Source organism: Falco cherrug, chromosome 18 (assembly GCF_023634085.1).
Source record: "Falco cherrug isolate bFalChe1 chromosome 18, bFalChe1.pri, whole genome shotgun sequence".
Lineage (NCBI taxonomy): Eukaryota > Metazoa > Chordata > Aves > Falconiformes > Falconidae > Falco > Falco cherrug.
Window position 1 is genome coordinate 2532391 of NC_073714.1, and position 15393 is coordinate 2547783.

The 15393-nt window shown below is 40.6% G+C and overlaps 1 protein-coding gene across 2 annotated transcripts in view; it reads right to left on the reverse strand.

Annotated features, from left to right (window-relative positions):
* The window catches only part of UNC5D (unc-5 netrin receptor D), a 168446-nt gene that overhangs the window by 32141 nt on the left and 120912 nt on the right, over positions 1–15393 (reverse strand). Inside the window, exons 8-10 of one of the 2 annotated variants that reach the window (XM_055696359.1) lie at positions 6282–6386; positions 3764–4141; positions 2346–2430 (exon numbers count right to left, since the gene is read on the reverse strand). In XM_055696359.1, coding sequence (XP_055552334.1) covers positions 2346–2430; positions 3764–4141; positions 6282–6386 — 568 coding nt within the window. Of the gene's footprint in view, positions 1–2345; positions 2431–3763; positions 4142–6200; positions 6387–15393 lie in introns of both variants that reach the window. The other variant, XM_055696358.1, reaches the window with a different exon arrangement.

The following is a 15393-nucleotide window of genomic DNA, read 5'->3' on the forward strand; positions in this document are numbered from 1 at the left end:
TATAATTTAAAAGGCAACATCAAGGTTCCTTAAACTGGGGCAGCGTGGGGAGGGAATAGACCTGAACAAAGTACGTAAGCCAGAATGACTGTGGCTGGCTTTCCTGAGCATACCTCACTGAGAAGCTAAAAGGCAGGGTGTATTTACCTGTATTTTACCTTATTTTACCTGCAGAAGGACAGAAATTCCTGGAAAACACAGGCAGGAAAGGGGGGAAAACCAGACTGATAGAGGGGTTCTGTTGTGTTGTCTGAACACAGATGCTTGCGCTGGGAGAGGGACTGGGACAAGTACTTAAAACAGCAGGTGGAGGTTTGATGCAGACAGCACGACTAGTCATTAATAACACTAAAAGGTGTAGTAATTCGAGAGGTATCTTAAGTATTGCTTAGTGTCTAGACAGTAACTTGGGATCACGTTTCTGTTTTTCTTCCCTGTTCTTCTACTACTGTAATTTCAGACAAGATGTTTAAGAAGTTACTTCAAATCCCTTTTAGTTCTTCATGTGCAACTTGAGGCATCCTGACCCAGTATTGGCACTGCTGGCCAGTCCTGCATCTCAGTCCGGCAACTAGACGCATGATTCAGTCAACAAAAGGTTGCACTTTTCACCCCAAGCTCTTCTAGTCCTTTTCACCTCGCCTCTTAAGAGAGTAGTGCAACCTGAGTATCGCCCAAGTCCCTCAAATTCACAGGGAACTTGCCAAGAACCAAATGCAATAGTTCTCTAAAGTCTTCACTTTAGAGTAAACTTACATATGAAACTAAATAACACATGCTTTCACCTCATGAAAAAAAAAACACCACCAAAAAAAAAAAATTGTCTTAGGGAAAAAAAAGCAACCATAGGTCTAAAAATGAAGAGTATGTTCAACCAACCTTGACGGTTCAAGACTATGTCTAGCATTTCATAAGCTTTACGTTCCCTCTGAATCCAGGTATTAGTCCAGTGAGCATGCTATGCTCAGCCTGAACACGCTCTCTTAATTTGCTGGATTATACTCAATTACATACCACTTTTTTAATTCTACTCTCTTGTAGGGTTTGATCAGTTTGCAGCTGAAAGCGAATGAACCAAGCAGGCACAGAGAGCCGAGCCTGGGCTCTGCTGCTGGGTGGTCTGTCAGGCTCAAAGACGCAGGGAGCGCAGAGCACTGTGGTTCTTCATAATCCATGTTGTCTGAAAATTAAAGCCACTAGGAAGTCTTTTTATGGAAACAGCTATCAAAATCTACTAAACTCATCTCTTTCTCTGGCCACGTTTAGTCTTAAAAATAAAGGGGAAGATCCACTCTGAAGCAAGTGACTTTGAGCCAAATCCCATTGTCTTTCCCATGCAGAATGAAGGCAGCCTGAAGTGATTACAGTGGAACCGATGACAATACCCACTTGTGCAGCTGGCAACAGAATTTAGTGCCCTGCATCTAACAGAACATTTTTGAAAGTTTTAAAAGCATCTAGAAATGAGCTAGGATTCTTTTGTACGACAGACATTTGCAACATACATAATGCACCAACATATAAAAAGCCACCCCTATGACCTCCATTTGCCAAACCATAGTTCTTCTCTTTGTTTCTTTTTTCCTTCTTGTCTTAGAAATAAATATGACAGAGCTGAAACCTTGCGAACATCAGTGAATATTAACTTGTCTATTTATGGAAGACCACCAGTATTTCAAACATCACCTTCCTGCCCCACTAGATGCAATGTTGAAAATACCCTAAGGATCAAAGTACAGTTTAATTTCTGCTTACAGCTGCTGGTGCTGGCAAATCCAGCTGGGGGAACAGATTTATAAAACAAAATATTTTTAGAAATGGTCCTGAGCATTCACTTACACACATCATCTAGGCTACCAAACATCTGTCATGATGTAACAACAATTCAGTACTTGCAGACCATAGGGTCATTCAAAGCGATGACCTGGATAGTGCATTTTAACCTCCTGCCTGCATATTATGAGAGTCTATAGACCCAAAGGTTCTAAGTAATTAATGAAAGCACCTGTGCTGTTAGTACACTTGTGACATAAGTCTGCAAATCAAAAATGATAAAATCATTGACTCAGTATTTAGCACTTCTACATCGGTCTCCTTGAGGTATCCCATCCTTTAACAGCATATGCAATAATTCCATGTGATTTCACAAAAGCATCACACAAAGATCATTTTTGCTGTCATTTATACAGATTGAGCATGTCTCAACAGCGTGGTCACAACCAGTAACAGGGAATATGGAGTGACTCTTGCACATTCCATGCTTTAGACAGTGTTGGCAAGAAATTCATTAAATGAGGCAGTTCCACAGATCGCGCACACATGTGTGTGTGGTTTTATGTCCTCACCTGGACTCCTTTTGAGTGATGGCAAGGTAGATTTCCCACGAACTCTCTTCAGGAATTGCTCCATGTGGTATCAGCAAACTGACTCCTACAAAAGAGCAAAGGCAGAACTTACCTTTGGGAAAGGCACTAGGTGTCAAGAACAATGCGCAACTGGCCTCTGATTTACAAGACCCAGAAAGGCCGTCTACTAGAGCAGAAGAACGCTCCTCTGAAATAGTGGTTCTGACTACAATGTTATCAGATGAAAGGAAAAAAGGTTAATAATATGGTCCAAATAGTTATTAACATTTAACTGTCTTAGAGCCTGGAGTTCTATAGATTCATAAGCCTAAAAACTTCTTGCTCCAACAGAGCTCTTAAGCGGTTACTTCCCATTCTTTTGTGTCCCTAAATGACACTGGATTCATAGTCGAGATGTTACTGAAGGCTTCTCTTCGTCCTTGGGTACAGGCAGACTTCTTTGTCTACTTCACCACTTGCACAAAAAGGAATAATGTACGGAAACAAAAGGTAACATCAGCTGCTTAGTTAAGGCTCCCAGCAAAAGTATCCAACATCAGGAATTTTATTTAGCATGATATGAACACAGTAATGTAGTGCAATATCCTGCAGGACTATGATTTTAACATCTTTTATTTGATTCTAATTTCATGCCGTATGTTTTTGGCTAATTTAACAAACAATTTCTTAAGTCTAAAATATCTCTCCCGAAACTCTGAAGTCACAAAACAAACTCTACTTCTTACAGAATGCAAATTGAGCTTCTCTGCTGTGATGTTTCAGTGCATAGCCCAATCTTGAAATGCCAGTTGACTTTGAAGTGCCCCACTATGGAAATCTGTCAAGCTATTAAGCTAAAAGAAAGAGAAACCCAGAAAGCCAGGAGTAAATGCTAATGAGAGCCACACCAGAGTTTTCACGGAGAGCGGAAGCTATTCTCCAGAGACGTCTGTTTGTTAGATGCTGCAGACTTCAGTAACATAATGAAGTCTGACAATGTTAACGCAGTCAGATGTTGATGCATGTAGATTCTGCTTTGAATATGACCCCATTATATAAGATGCTGATCCAATATCAACCTCCTTCCTGGGGAGCCCTTCTTTTGGATCAGGATCCAAGTAAGCAAAAGCTTTGATTAATATGACTTTCATGCTGAAGACATCAAGAGAGGCAGCAATTTATAACAGTTCAAATAGGCATAATGCCTCTTCACGACTCATCCCAAGCTTTCTTCTGATCAGTCATCTCCTGTGTGGGCAACATGCTCTACTTCCCAAAATCTGTATTAAGGGAGACCTATTTTTTCTCCCCCCCCCCCCCCCCCCTTTTTTTTTTAAACTTATAGAACACTACATCAGAAAAGATAAGTTTAATCTAGAATTATTTTATATGCTTTTAATGAAAAAGGATCTACCCACCTGTGTTTGGAACCACTAAACGGCCACCCAGGTGTCCAAAAATGGCAGTTGTCTTCAGCTCACTTGTTGTTGAAATAGAAGACAGGTTCTGAATATACGTCGCCTTGTTTCTAGCCTGTATTGTACCAAAAGCTCTATTATTCCCATGAGGAAAAGTTCCAGAATGCGCCTTTCCATGATACTCAGCCCTCTCTGTCACCCCTAGGGACACCATGAATGAACTCTGAACTTTGACTTTGATGTCTGACAGTGGGTTGAACAGTGAAGACTCTGTCATCAGCTCCTTGTCCATGGGATCCTGCAGGCAGATGGGCCCGCTGTACGTTCTGCTCACGGTCAGGTCAGGCTGCATGGAGGAGTTCAAAAGCAGGGAGTTACCTGGCAGAACGAAGCAGATCAGGGCGTCAGTTACGGCACCGAGATGTTAAATCAGAAATCTCTTTCTGACCTCTGCACCGTCTTCTTTATGACTTGCTCTTCCTGATAGCTCAGGGCTCAAAATCACAGAAGGCAATGTTGAAAAACCGGATGAAATGATGCTGTAGAACTAACGGGTACTTGATCACTATGTTTTCACACTTCAGGCAACTCCAGAGTGCATGAATCCAGGAAGGAACTTGCTTTTTGTTTTGGACTCAGGTTTGTGTGTATGCCTTTTTTTTTTTTTTTTTTTTTTTTTAACATTAAAACCCATTGGGTGAATACATGTCTTCCTGCAGACTTTCCTTGAGCTTACACAAAACGATAGCTTTGTGCCTGAGGGAAACCGGCTTGAAAAGAAAGTGGGACAAGAATAATGTAGGAAAAATTATCCATTTTGGAGCATTTTAGCTCAGAAAACACTCTAAAAAAACCAAAGGAATGGATATCAGATTTAGGGCCTGAATCCTTTAGCTGGTTTGACCTTTTTTTTGTTTGTTTTTGTGGTTGGTTTTTTTTTTTTTGGTGGTGTTAGTTTTGTTTGTTTGGTTCTTAGTAAATAAAAGCTTTCTGAAGTAACTAATTTTCTGGAAATTATCTGTGCTGTATCCTTGAAAATCTGATCACTATAAGGGACTGCAGGCTGGGTTGCTAACATTATAAATATACTTCTCTGAAGAACAAAATTTGGGTCACACTAATCCGTTGTTCATATGTCAGGATTGTGCTCTCTTTTCTCAGCAAACTGAACAGAGAAATGGCCTTTTTTCAGCTGAATTGTTTTGTTTACAAATGCTTTTACTTAGAAAACCCACAGACAGAGAACCCAAAGTGAGTGAAACTGAGCTAACAGCATCCTGGCATGAGAGAAGTTAGCCTGCTCAGGCATTTTCAGAGGATCCAGAACTAACGTTTTTGAACCATTAAGTCACACAAACAATTCTCCAGACTCAAAAGAAGACTTTCAAGGCAAACTGAACAGCAAAGGAAAAAGTTGCTATTTGAGGCAGTCATTGAGAATTACATGACTCTGATAGAAGGCTTAGATTTTTAAATGAATGAGTAAACATCCTTCGAACATCCTTGTCTACCAAGCCCTTTTTCCAATTTCTTGCAATTTATGCCTGGCAAGGAACGTCTCCCAGAAAATAAAGTCACTGTCAAAACAACAACAAAAAAAAACTTGCACAAAACAAACTCTGCAACATATTTTACTTCTCTGAAGAGAGAAGAGACACGGGGATACTTCCACACTCCACCAACACACCCATCCACTCACAGTAAGGCAGGTCTCTATGTTAGAATGTCAGTACAGGATTAAAGAGACGTATCATTTAAAGGTAATCAACATTTGTATCCCTCCCCACCTTTCTGACCAAAGGAAATAATATTCCAGAAAACATCTGAGTGCTGCTTTTATTAAAAGTAATTATTTCTTCCATATTTTATTGTATTGTGACTTTTTGAAGTTTGGGTTTGTTTGTTTTTTTTTTTAAATCAATACACATTTACACACATTTATTTCCCACAGACCTCAGAATGCAGGTGTTTGCACGCTAACAGCAGCTTATAAAAATACTTAAAAGTTGTGTTTGTCAAATTAACAGTTAAAAACTAATCGCTTTTACTGCAGCAAAGAAAATACGAGATCTGTAACTGAATAGGAAGGAACTACAGGCATGCGCTCTGGGTTTCTTTGGATTTGGTTGAGCTTTTTCTAAGTCACAAACGTCAGCGTGGAAGAAGCTAGTGACAGTATTTCTAAAGCACTTAGAGTGTGGTCAGGAAAGATTATGTGTTTGTCCAAGTTGCCGTGAGAGATCAGTAGCAGAGACAGTACGAGACAGCTCTAACCACCAGATCGTGCTCCGTGCGCTGCGGCTGCCCCTTCCCTGGCTGCCAACGCATCTGCTCAGCAATAAGCTGCGATGCCTTCCCACCGCCAGGCAGAGCAGGGGCTCAGTATCTCTGGGCAGTAGGAGCTCTGGAGAGAAGAAAATGAAATCACAACACTAACCTTGTCTGACTGTTTTAAAATTAAATGTCTGGAAGCCTCCTGTCAGTGCAGATGAATCAATCACATCGACGCCGTACTCACTCTGACTCCGTCTGTAAAGGGTGACGCCAACCACCAGCACAGCCACAGCAATGACTGCTGCTCCCAGGCCGGAGTACAGGGCAATGTCACTGGCGGTCTCAATATCTGAAAGGAGAGAGAGCGGGTACCAAGTCAGCAACACTCACGAGGCCGTTCTGGCTGGCCGTGAGCAGAGGTGATTGTATGAGGCCCCAGATGTGGCCAGGGAAGTAAAGCTTGGAACAGAAATGTGGAGCAGATCACAGCAGGATAGTGGAGCACAAAGGAACACTGAAAAGCAAGCACTGAAAGCATGAGCAAATTTCCTGCTGCATCACTCCGTACAGGCGAGCATACGTTGTTTCAGGGATTGCATCACGGTCTTTACAGTTGTGGGTTTTTTTGTTTTGTTTTGTTTTTTTGTTTTGTGGGTTTTTTGTTTTTTTTTTAATGGGGGAGTTGGACTGGTAGCAGTCAGGAGCAGAGCACTTGCCACTGAACCGCCTTCTGTCTCAGCAGCACACCCTGCTAGCTCAGGCTCCTTGCAGAGGTGCGCCATCGTTTCCCATTCCAGCCTGGTGGAGATCGTCACGGTCCCTTAAAGGGAGGACATGGGACAGCTGCCGCTAGGGAGGGCTGCTTTGGCTATCGGCACAAGTCTCAGCTATTGCCAGCTTCCAGGGACATGCAAGGTTTAAGTCTAAATTCTGGAGCTAAATCCAGGAGACCATGAATCCCCTGACAAAATCGTAGCGAAGGTTTCCATGCCCCCCTCTTTATTTTCTGTGTGAGCTTTAGTATAAGAAGAAACAGTCCATCCTCTCAGCTCAGAGAGGGGCCAATTAGATCCCATGTACTTTCTCAGACTCCTCAAGCATCTTCAGTCTTTAAAAACAGGTTGGAAACCAAACCTTCCCCGTGACTGCACCCATGCATGCGTTAAGCTTACAACCCAGTTTTCCAAGACTTCAGACTTTTACAGCAGAGAAAAAGAATTCATTGCTTTGAAAGAATGAATCCAAATGAAACCTGCAATATTATGTAATTGAATTATCCAGTCCCGCTATTCTAGATCTTCAGGGACTTGGGACCACGTACCATGAAATTAAATTACTTGGCAAGTACACTTAGTGGGTCCTTAGATAGTTCCCTTAATGCCAACCTCCAGTTTAGAGGAAGAGATAATCATGTACTCACCCTATACATCATCTGTTATCCTACTATGCGGTGCTTCTGCTGTCAAGTGAGAAGCACTTGGTACAGAGAGTGCATTTATTTATAATGAATGACAGTGACAAAAAATAACTAGGAAATCCAGACTACTCAATATCAGTAAATAAACTGCAATGTACAGAAATAGGGTAAGAAGTTAAATTCGGCATTTAATAAATAGCCAATTACTGAAATTACTTAATTAGTATTTGAGAGGAGGCTTCTGTTGTGCGTATGTTTTTCTGCAGAATTTCAGATAACTTAATTTTAGCTGAATTTTTAAAATGAACGTGAAACTTCAGACCATTGAGATGAAAGAAATGAGTACCTATGGGCAGCATCAGAAAAGCTAATTTTCCTGGCTCACCAGTTTCTTACGTAAATGAGATGTCTGGCAAGTAACAATCCCAGCAGCTGAACTGCCCAGGAGGGCGTGCGGGCTGCCAGCGGCGGTGGCCGAGTACCAACTGCTCTGACAGGAGCGAGATGCCGTATGAATTGCGGCGACGAGGAAACCCAGCGTGTAAACACTGCTTTAAGTGGGCTGGAGCACATGGGAGATTTGCTGAGAATAAGGCAATGTCACTGGTTTTTGTTGTGTATTTTGTTTTTTTTTTTGTAGTTGGGCAGTTGAATCAAAATTAAAATAAACAGTTTGGCTCAAACATCCCTAATAGAAAACACCCTTTCCATCCCCATTCTCTAAGCGCTCCCTGTCAACCCCAAATACAACAACACTCCAACACCACATTCAACCCCAAATAGGCATTCTGAAATCTATGCTAGAACCACTGTTTAGCCCAGAAAATACTTCTACAAAATTCTGTTGAATTTTCAAATAACCTCATACTGCAAAAGTTTTCCATTTTTAACATGTTTAGGATGTGCTGAGAAGGAGAGAAAAAAATAAATCACAAAGTTTCCATGCAAATACCAGCTTTCAGAAGAAATCCATCTTCTGTGGCATGTCACAACAAGTAATCACAACAGAATACACTTGTAAGTAGCTCTTATCCAACTTCTTAGAACATTACGATTGCTGCACAGTTCTACTAAAGAAATTACTAGAGAAAAAGACTTTCTGAAGGTTCCCCCCCTGATTTTTCCATGAGATGCCCCCTTGAAAAATGTTGTAAAGAGAATTGCAAGCATTTGAGGTTCAGATTTAGGAATTCTACAAAGTACGCCAGTAGCTGACAACGTAAATGCACTAGACCAACCGTGGGAGATGCCCATGTTCTCCCACGCCAGATGGAAGAAGCAAACGCAAAGACAGGCCAGGCAGGCGGACGGGCCGTGCCACCACCAGCCTGGGACAACCCGCCCCGCTGCCCAAGGGCCTCTGGCACACGGGGCTCCCTCCAGCCTACTCTCGGATCAGGTGCAGAAGGAAAAGTACAGACATTAATGGCATTTCTCTTTCTGTTCCCAAGCTATATCGTTGTTACAGGGAATCAATTATCAAACTCTGCTGTTAACTTAATTTTTGTGGGTAACTAGTACAATGAGTAAGCCAAGAGGAGGAATGTTCTGTATCTCTGGTGGTAGAGGAAACCTAAGAGCAAGTGGGTTCTTCTCCTTTCCAGAGGGCCGTAGTGAGCTGATAGTTACTTCACCGTAAACCATCTTTAGGTCTTCCATTTTGATCACTACTTTAAAACAGAAAAGTGCTGCAAATTTGAATTACCTCTTCTACCTTCCTCAGAAAATAAATTATGAAGTCTGAAACATGCAGAAATAACCTTTCAGTAAAAAATTACTGCATAGTGGCAACAGGTAGGAAATACAGGAGTTGATCTTTCCCTATCAAAACCAGAACATAAAACACACCTCAGGTTCTCACCTGTAACTGCAATGTATTACTCTAAATCTGCTTAAATAGTTTAAGTTCTTCTTTTCAATTGCTTCAGGTGTCAGGTAATTTAAGTTTCATACTTTTACAAATGTACAACACTTGCACACAGGGGTACAAGATGAGAGCAAGAATACAGAATTTTAAAAATTGAGAGCAGTCCAACTCAAGCAAAATTTTTCTGGAGATAATTTTGTTTTCAGTGACTACACTTAAGTATCCCTAGAACTTGAATTTGACACTTTTCTATAAATCGTATTATTAAAACCTCTTACAGTAATTCTTTCCAAATTATCTTTAATAAAACGGTCATTGTTCTGTTTCCTAGAAGAACTGGAAGAGTCATTCAAGTGCTCCCATAACTATTCCATTGCACAGGGAAAAAAATCGCCCACAAACCCAAAGTAACTATTTGAGAGGAAAAGGATATCCTTTTCAGAATTCAGGAGATTTTTAAACAGCTTTATCTTAAAAGAGTAAAACAAGAGTGACATGGTGTTCCTTTGAATTGTGCCTATGGAATACAACTGCTTAAGAAAGTGGACTTGCATTTTTTTTTAGGATGTTAGTATTTCTTTAGAAGCAAATACTGGGTTTTTCGAAGTAATTTTAATCTCGTCACCTTTCTGTCTTTTCTTATGGATAATTCCTTTTATGGAAGACTAAAAGAAAGTAAGAAAAGCATGGCAGATTTGGGGAACGGGGTAATTTTCTGCTTTTATTTTTTCCCAGAAGGGAACAAAGTGAAAAACAAACAAACTAAAAAAGAAAACATTTATAGTCAACCAATTACTATTTAATGAACTGTATCCTCCCAGCCCAGAGGAGGTAGGGACTCTCATAAAGCACTACGATTTTTATACATTTCAGTTACAGGATACGTGTTTGTGGTAACTGTAGCCTATATTTCACTCCACCTCCTGACACTGTTACACAACATTTATTGAAAGCACATTTGATGGTAATGAAGTTTCTATTAACTATGATTAAGTTTCATAAAGCACCTGAAGATAATTTAAGATGTGCAGGAGCAGAAAATGAAACATTTGGTTTAGTACATTAGGAAACATAATTGATTAAATTATCTCATTTACAATAAGTGCTTTCCAGGAGCTATGCAGGGCATACATTTCCCCCCACCTGCCATCAGAGTTTGCTCAGAGATTTGAAAGATTTTTCCAGCCTCCCATCCTCCCCCACGTCCCTGTCACTCTCACTTTCGGTACCCCTTAGCAACTTGAAGTCCATTTCTTCATATCGCCAGTCTTTGAGAACAAGGGTCAAAAGTCAGGGAATCACGTAAGAGGTTATTTAGTAGAACAGGCTGTTTCTCAATTATTGTCATAATTGACTTTGATTTTGCATCAGTGATGATTCATGCAGTCTTAAACTAAGTTCCTGTTTTGCTGAGCAGCAACAAGCTGTATTATATGTTTCTAGCCCCACAGTTATAAAGAAACCCTTTAATTCTCCTAGGTATCTCATATGCTTAAATCAATCCCAATGAAATTACTTTTTTAATAAATCAGAAAATAAAGCGATTTGACTGATACTTTTTCAAGATTCTCTAATTAAATGGAAACTGCATAAACTAAACGATACCAATTGCCTGAGCTAAGTTATGACACACACCAGTTGTATGTGACCAATTAGGGATGATTCCAGAAAGACAAAGACAAGACAAAATTAAAAATGCTTAAGCAGGCAAGACAGCCACAGCACCTTTTTGAGTATCTACATTTGATTCTGTCTATCCTTAGAAATACTTAAGAACTGGAAATGTAAAGGACAAATACTCTCATGCAAGCGTTCTGTGCGTTTGTATCTGTTAATGGGTGGTTATCATGCACCTACATGACTACACCGTTTCAGAGCCGAGAGCCTCTAAATTTAAAGTCACGTGCGTTTCACTCACCAAGGGCTGTAGCCACCTGGGACAATAACTATGCTCCTCTACAATTACTATTTTAATTGCATCCCAATTTCGCTGCAATTTGGTTACGTTCCTTTGTAACTAGTTATGGAGTTGTCTGTGGATTACACGGATTTCAACCTGACCAGTTCCTTTATGAGCCTTTACAGAGAGCGGAGGTCGCTGGGATCTGATAACCAGCCAGGCTCCCTTCGAGCCAGTACGAAATTCTGCTGCAGAGCGGTTTGACGCTGCAGCCTGCAGCGTGTGAGCTCCAAGGAAATACAGTTCAGATTAGGATCTCCAAATGTTCTTCTAATGATTTAGGGCCCAAGTTCCATAAAATTTCAAATAATCTGATCACCGTATGCCCCTAGATCCTGGAGGAGTACGACTTAAACCCTACATATTTTATAATACATAATAGGAGATTTTGTCTTCAAAGACGATACAACCAATTGCATGCATTACTTCTCAGTACAGGTGGATTCTTGTTTTAAGTCCTTCAAAGGAATTAAGCCAAAGAGTCAACAATCCTCAAATCCTCAAAACTTTGTGCACTGTTTATGAAAAAAAAAAGCAATGTCTTTGCTTTAAAACAGAAAGGCCTCACAGAAATTGTGGTTTTGATGAGATTGTCTTTTTTTTAAACAAAACCCAAAATCTTTCAGTTAGTTAGTTCACTCCAAATGTGCTGCTCTAAGCTAAAATTCCACTGAAATCAATCTAAGACTAAGAAACAGAGTGCAGGATAGAAGCCCCCCCAAGCAGGATAAAACCAATAAGTACACGCTCTTTACAGGGTAAAAGAATAGAAACACCCTTTACCCGTTGATAAATGGAGGCCAAAGTGAGCTGAACAAGATCAGAGCGAGCCAGTCCTGGAAACAGATTTGAACCAAGAAAGCCAAACTCCTATATTATATTCTTTTTTTCTAATTACAGGTTCTCAAGAGATCAATTTCAAGGTAAGCATGCCTGTAGAAAGGGCTCCCAGTCAGACACAAATTACTAAAGAATGGTCACTTTGCTATTTTTAGTCTAAAACTTACGATCACAAAGTTGCTATGAAGATGCTTTCAGTAGATGTGAAAGCCTTTCATATAACCTTCGGTTTTATTTATCTCCTAAACAAATAAAACAGAATGGCAGAGAAGATGAGAAAAATCATATTTACAAGAGAAAAAAAAACCAAACGAACTTACTTTGGGATTTTATTTCATGAAGAGGTTTTTTATCTGAGAGAGAGAAAGAGAGAAAGAGAGAGAGAGAGAGTTGCACTTAATAAATTTACATGGAGCATATCTATTTCCCATATCGCTTCTGTCTAGCTCTATAAATGAAACATTTTCTCCTTGTTTGCTGACAATATGAATATTTTATATTGTCCATATTTTTCCCCTTCATCTTTTTTTTGCCCCCCTAAATCTCTTTCAGGATGCTTCTTTGCAGTAATTTCTCACTTGGTTAATTCAAGTATTTGTTAGCTTTGTTGGACGCTTTTATTTAGAATATTATACATCTCAGCAATAAGGACAATACTTTGAAGTGGATCACTTGGCAGTTTGGAATTAATTATTTCTTTGTAAGTTAGATATACGGAAAGGACACTTAAAAAGTAATTTATAAAATATAAAAATGTACTATATATTCACACCTATGTATCTAAATGTACACCAATAATGACATATGTGTGTGCATATAAAGAATGTACAGCATCAATATACTATGATAGATACACAAATATATTGTTAAATAGTTTTTCTACAGTAGCGCATCTCTCAAAAATGATGCTTCTCTGTCTCCCCCGCAATAAGCACTGGGGTTATCGTTATAACCCGGTACCTGAAAAAGCCCCCCCGTAGCCAAGGGGAGCTGGGGCTGGTGCAGCCCCGCAGCGGGCCCGCGCAGGCTCCAGGTAACGAGCCGCTCTCCGCGCCTGTCGGCCCCACGGTCCAGGGGGAACATGCCTGCCATGCCCGAGACCCTGCGCATGAACCCAGGGTCCGAGCGGGGCTGCCCCCCCGCTGCTCCCTGCTACCCCCCCGCGCTGGCGGCTCAGGCTCAGGCGTGAGCAGCCTGACTGGCAACTTCCCAGCGCCGTTCGGTGAAAGGTGGTCTGAAGAAAACAACACAACATGTAACTTATTTCTATAAAATTCGACAAAGGCTAGCAGTTCGGCAGAATTATACTAGTCTATTAGACAGAATAAAATGCAGAATATAAATCCTTAAGCAGATAGACTATATCAATTTGTAGGGGCTTTGTGTTGTAACGAAAATCCCTTTGAGCTGTTCCCTGATTTATCTTTTGGATTTCTTAATGTACGAAGGATCTGGAACTGGCTACCTCTGGCGGGGTGTGTGCAGGGAGGGTTCTTCTTGAGGTGGTTTTTATTTCTGCTAGGAAATTATGTACATAAACACCAAATTAATAGTGTCAGACTTGAGCTCTGCAATGGAAACAGACACTTCCATGCTGCTGACATAGTGCTATCTACAGAAAACTGCAACAGGATTGAAACGTGTTCGCCACATAAACCGGCGGCATTGCCAGATCCAGCAGCCTCTGGGCAATATTCAGTGTCACGGCTGGTTGAAAAATGGAAAACAAAATTATTTGTGATTTATGATGCATTAGTAAAAACATATTTATAGTTCATCTGCTTCTGGCCTACTTGTTTGTTTCTTTTGGGGGCACTGGAAAAAGAAATCAATAGGTTTTGAAGTTATTACAAAATAACTTTAAAGCAAGGAGATAAAAGTAAAACAAAAACCTCTACAAACCCCTCTCTTTTATTAAGCAAAGAAAAAGCTTTCACCTCTGCAAGACAGAGAGAAATCCACCATGGAAAAAGAGTACTACCGAGATTACTGGTAGGGAATAAACGATGGAAGAGCAAATAAGCAAGAATCTAGTACATTATTATGATTTGGGAATAAAGAACCTGAGAGTAGACCCTGTTTTATCACCATGTCATTTACTGTCTCCAAATTTGAAAATTCAAGCTAATGATTAGTACTTTTTCTGCTAGCTCAGAATCAGGCCTGAGCTTTCCATCCTGGCGTATTACATTCTCACCTTTACTTTCATTTAAGTTCTTATTTGTTAACCGAAGAAATGTTTTGTTTCTATGTTTGCCTCATGAAAGGAACAAATTTAACAAGTTCTGCCTGATAAATAACCTCCAAGAGATTAGTTTTCTGTAGCACAGTACTGCATTTCCCTCACAATTCCCCATGGGATGAGAAGCAGAGCAGAAAAGGCACGTATTGGAAGGTGAACAGGGGAAAAAGATTTTTAAAAAATAGGGTAATTGCATCAATTCTTATTAGCTGAGAAAGCAATTACAGTCCTAAAAATAATTTGACACAAGTATATACATACAGCACAACCTGTAAAGGAGCTATAGTATCGCACTCCAGGACGAAAGAAACAAGAGGAACTTAATACTTCAGTCGATCCGAGTGCCTATGGAAATCCTCCTGCCAGAACCACGCACTGCCTGTCCCTGCCCGCCACAGCAGCAGCAGGAGACGAGCTTATCTCAAACGCAAAGAACTCGCAGCTGGCTGGCTAACGGGGGCAGCGTCCCTATCGCCAGCCTCGAGCATCCCCTGCTTAGCGCGGCGCGTTCCCTTCCACCCGGTGCTGTTACCTGGGAAGGGTAACACTGACAACATGCTCAACTTCAAGTGACACTGGAGTAGATAATTTTTCCACGAAATACCTGGAGATCAGTTTCTGATTGCAACACTAAGTGAAAAATTGCTGGCGTGTGCAGCAGAGCGAAACCGTCCATTATATATGTCATCGAATTAATTGTAGAGTTCAGAGCTTCCCTGTCTCCCATCTCGCCTTGTAAAAGGAACAGAAATGCCTCACCCGGTGAGATTTCTGCAGGGAAAATCCAGCAGCAGCAGATTCCATGCCCCACCCCCCCACATTCAGCATAAACTGAGAATTTATTTTTTAAAATTTTAAATAGTATCGGTTTGATGTCAACATATGGATCCCTAGTAGGTTTAGATGTTAAATGGCTTTTCGCTTCAGTCATAAAATGTGGGGTTTATTACTTATGCCACTTATCCTTTGTGAAATGATTTTGATAGTTCATTTTCAACACAGAAGTTATATTTTACAGACTATGTGTTTC